This window comes from Berghia stephanieae, chromosome 12, assembly GCF_034508935.2.
Source record: "Berghia stephanieae isolate SIO BIC M18660-M18661 chromosome 12, UCSD_Bste_1.3, whole genome shotgun sequence".
Lineage (NCBI taxonomy): Eukaryota > Metazoa > Mollusca > Gastropoda > Nudibranchia > Aeolidiidae > Berghia > Berghia stephanieae.
The window spans coordinates 22,250,498-22,254,741 of NC_088371.1; the positions used below are offsets into that span (position 1 = coordinate 22,250,498).

The following is a 4,244-nucleotide window of genomic DNA, read 5'->3' on the forward strand; positions in this document are numbered from 1 at the left end:
CATGACTAACATGATTATGCAACAAGTATAGCTTTTATCATGATTATAATCACTTACAATAATTTGCCTCTCAACATGTCATAGTGGGATGTTATGAACCTACCACTTACAATAATTTGTCATTACCCAACTAAGTGTCACACAACATCAAACAAGCCAAAAAAAAATGATAACAAGTAAGTTCAATTATAATTTATAATAAATTTATTCAGTTCTGGATAAAAAAAAAAATAATGTCAGATTATTTCAATGAAATGTACATTGAAGGTAAGACTGGCAAACCATGTAAGTCGCTTTCAACTCAGAGGCCTAACCCTTTCGCGGCTAGGCTGTATTTACGTCAAACACCATTCGATCCTCTACAGTTTTCATCTAGAGATTGGTCCCTGTGATAAGCTTCGAGTGATCGAGCGCGCATCACAGGGACTAAATCTCTGGATGAAAACTGCAAAAGTCGGTTATAAATCGACAAAAATAAGTTGAATGTCGGTTCGGTCGAAAGCTTACCTAGCCGTGAAACAGTTAAAACTTTTGACATTTAAAAGAATCTTATTAAAATTAGCATTGAGTACTATTAAAACAATAACAAAAAACGTGTCAAAAAGACTAAGGTGAAGGTAATTGGAAAGGGTGCAATGCATGGAAGTCTTTTTCTGAGGTCCCGAGTCTGATTACTTCGGTGGACATAATATTATGAACATTTGTATTTACTATTCGCAAAGATGAGTTATGATGTAGTAAAATATATCTACAAAATAAGAAATGCAAGCAATTCTGAAATATGTATTAATAATTAGAATATTAATGAGGACACTTTAGAGCGCATTCTCCCAACAATATGGGCTCTTTGCGCTTAACACGGCATGAACATAAACGCAACCAGGGAAAAAAACATTTTGTACATATTATTATCAAACATACAGAGGAAAAAATGATATAAATTCATTTTCCAATTCTGGTGGATTCTGTTGCTGATTCACTGTTTCAGGCATGTCAGTTGATGGTAAGTCTGAAATAGAAAAAAAACATTGGGAACAATTATATTACTCAGACAATGAAGATACAGTCCACTCTGGATAATTGCAACTTGGTTTAATCGCAATTTTCGGTTAATCGCAACATTTCCCAAGAAACAGAATTAATTCTATATAGAAGTCACTGGTTAATTGCAACAAACTTCGGTTAATCGCAACAAATTTTTGCCCTCAAAAAGTGGTAAATTCAAGAAATCAATCAAACAAAATATCATGATTTCATCGTGGAAGAAATCGTGACATGTTGAATAATTGAGAGTAAGCAGGATTTAATGCTACAGTAGTTTGTCACCACTCTATAGGAGATAAAAGAGGGCGGGGCTTTACAACATGGGTTTGAAATGTCATCTGTCACCATTAAATAGGAGGTGAGGGGGCTGTGCATAGTTTTGACAAAAGGTAGACAATGACAGTTGTAAAGAGAGACTGAGCGATATCCTTTGTTATGGGATTGACATCTGTGCATTGTGACCAACGAGTTTGGTGAAAGCTTATTGGCTCTCACCAGGGCTAATCTCTTTGAGTCTTACAAATATTGAGAACAAAAGAGTGAAAGTGAATCAATTCAGAATAAAAGATGGCAACTTGCATCAAAGCTGCTTTTGCTTGACAAAATCTATACAGGACTGCTGTATGGTTTTTATTTCAATCATATTGCTCAGTCTGTGGACACTGTTTACAACTAGTACGAGATAACCATATATGTGTAAAATGTTGCAACAGGGATTGGAAACTCATCTTCTGTTAATTGCAACTTCGGTTAATCGCAACATTTTCGTGGATCCCAAGGTGTTGCGATTAACCGGAGTGGACTGTAAACTTACATTTCCTATGTTCAGTATTGTTGCTGTCATTCAGCTAACATGGTAACTTTCAAATCACAAGATAAAACCTGAGGACAACTAATGGGAACCCTTTCAAGTTATGAAAAGAAAAGTAACAAACTTATCATAATTACCTGTATCTTCACATTCCATGGAGATAGTTCCAGTTCCAGGCGAGCTTTGATCCTTATCGGGACAAGGCGGTGGAGACAACGAATGGATAGTCTCCCCAAGCAAAGCAGGTGATTGTGCTGGGTTGACCTCAGGAGAGGGCTCAGTGACAGGAGCAGGTGTGTATGTTTCCTGCACTGTGTGAGGTGATAGTGTATCCATAGACTAGTCTGAATCATCTGATAGAGACGGTTCATACAAATCATCAGAGTCCGAAAAAGAACTGGGGAAATTCTCATCTTCATCACTGGACTCTGAAAAATGAAAACAGAACAATCAGGAAAGTTAGTCAGATTGGTATAGAAAACAAGGTCTACATCGTTGTGTCATTGGTAGGTTGGTTACCAAACATTCAATACTAATTCCATCAAATTTCTTTCACACATCAGACAAGGCTAAGATTCTTTGCCTTATCTTATTACATCTTGAAAGTTACTAGTATGTACTATCTATCTATAGTAAATATAAGTAAGTAAACAGTAGGATGGAAAGTGAAAGTCAATGTCAAAGTCAAGTGCAGCGAGTGCACTCATTTCGTAGCTAAAATATAATATTTAACAAATTTATGTCATCAATTATGCTTCTTTTGGTTTATACAATTGGAAAAAACTCTAATTTGAAAATAAATTATCAGAATAATATAAAAACTTACCCAAAATAGCATCCAAAGCCTCTCGAGCCGACAGCTTTTTTATGGGCGCAGCCATTTTGTTTTCATTTGTTGTGAGATGAAAATGCGGAATTCTGGGATAGCTTTGGTCAGTTGCAATAATTTGCTTCGCAATCATTCACACTTACATCAATTTCCCTCCCAATGAAATGAATTATCAGTTGTTGCAATAATTTAGCATTAAACATATTGGCGAATCCTGATGCATTTTTGCAGTTACAATAATTTTATGACAAAACTGTACCAAGATTGTTCAAGACTGACAATAATCTCATTTTCTAGGAAATTGCAGTTACAATAATATGCCTCTAGACCCGCGAAACGTTCATGGATATACACAGTTTTTTTTTTTTGGTCCGTTATACTTCCGGATGGCAATGTTTTGAGCTTCTTAGCCAAGCGCATACTATCTATAGGATAAGGAGGGGTGGAGACAGATAGAGAGGGATGTATAAAGAGAAAGGGTAAAGAGAGTGTGTGCGTGTTTGAGACAGACTGACAAAGAGAGAGAGAGAGAGAGAGAGAGAGAGAAGAGAGAGAGAGAGAGAGAGGGGGGGGGGATACAAAAACAGGGAGACTGAGAGATCGAGAGTGAGAGAAAGATGTAATAATAATAAAGCGTCCCCATAGTTAGGGCAATTTGTCATTTAGGGCTATTTATCATTTAGTTCCACTTGCTGTTGTTGAAGAAAGGAAGAAGTGAAGGGGAGAAAGAAGGGGTCTGGAAGAGGGAGAAGGAGAAATAAGGGAATGGGTGAGGAGAGGAAAAAAATAGAAGGAAGAAAAGAAAAAAAAAAGGAAAGAGATAATATTAACAACCAGAGCTTTAATACAGCGAAATATCAACTAAACGTACTCAAAGCGCTTTACAAGGAGAGAGAGAGAGAGAGAGAGAGAGAGAGAGAGAGAGAGAGAGAGAGAGAGAGTGTGTGAGGGTGGGTTGGGGGGGGGGGGGTGGGACGCGATGACAGATAGGTGAGATCGAGAGAAATTATGTGGAAAGAGAGGAGAGTTCGACCAAAAATATCCCTGACGCAATCAATAATTTATCACCACCTGTTAATCTGGAGAAGGAACAAATTTAGTTATTAAGTAAGTGACAAAATGCAAGCAAGGGGAAGTAACTAAAATATCAATACAAATAGCTAGATGGAAGACCAGTGTATTTGGATTCTCTCCTCTTGTTTTATTTGTGTGGCTGTATTAAAATCTACATTATGCGTTTAACTCTCATTACCGATCATTTTCAGTATTTTCCCAAAATGGCAGACTTACCAAACAGAAAAATTGATTTTTTTAAACTCAAACAATCTCTCTAAAAGACAACGTAATATTCTTATCATTTAAACAAAGATCATTGTGATGTACAATGTATATTGTGTCGTAACAAATGTGACGGTTTTGCTGCAGGTGGTAAGGAGAGGGTTAAGTGGGCATGTGGGTGTATATAAGGTTAGAAAGATGGTGATGGTTTATCCCATGTACTCTACAAGTCCATTTAAGGTTTATGAAAATATTTTTTTTTTTTTTTGGTCAAGAATTTAG

General features: G+C 36.6%; 1 protein-coding gene across 1 annotated transcript; it reads right to left on the reverse strand.

Moving 5' to 3' along the window:
- Positions 1–207: 207 nt before the first annotated feature.
- On the reverse strand, positions 208–3,012 carry LOC144957973 (uncharacterized). The gene is made up of 3 exons (XM_078889537.1): positions 2,682–3,012; positions 1,993–2,283; positions 208–1,009 (listed from the first exon to the last, which is right to left on the reverse strand). The coding sequence occupies exons 1-3, from the start codon at positions 2,691–2,693 to the stop codon at positions 977–979; spliced, it is 336 nt and encodes a 111-aa protein (XP_078745663.1). The 5' UTR covers positions 2,694–3,012; the 3' UTR covers positions 208–976.
- Between the last annotated feature and the right edge of the window lie 1,232 nt (positions 3,013–4,244).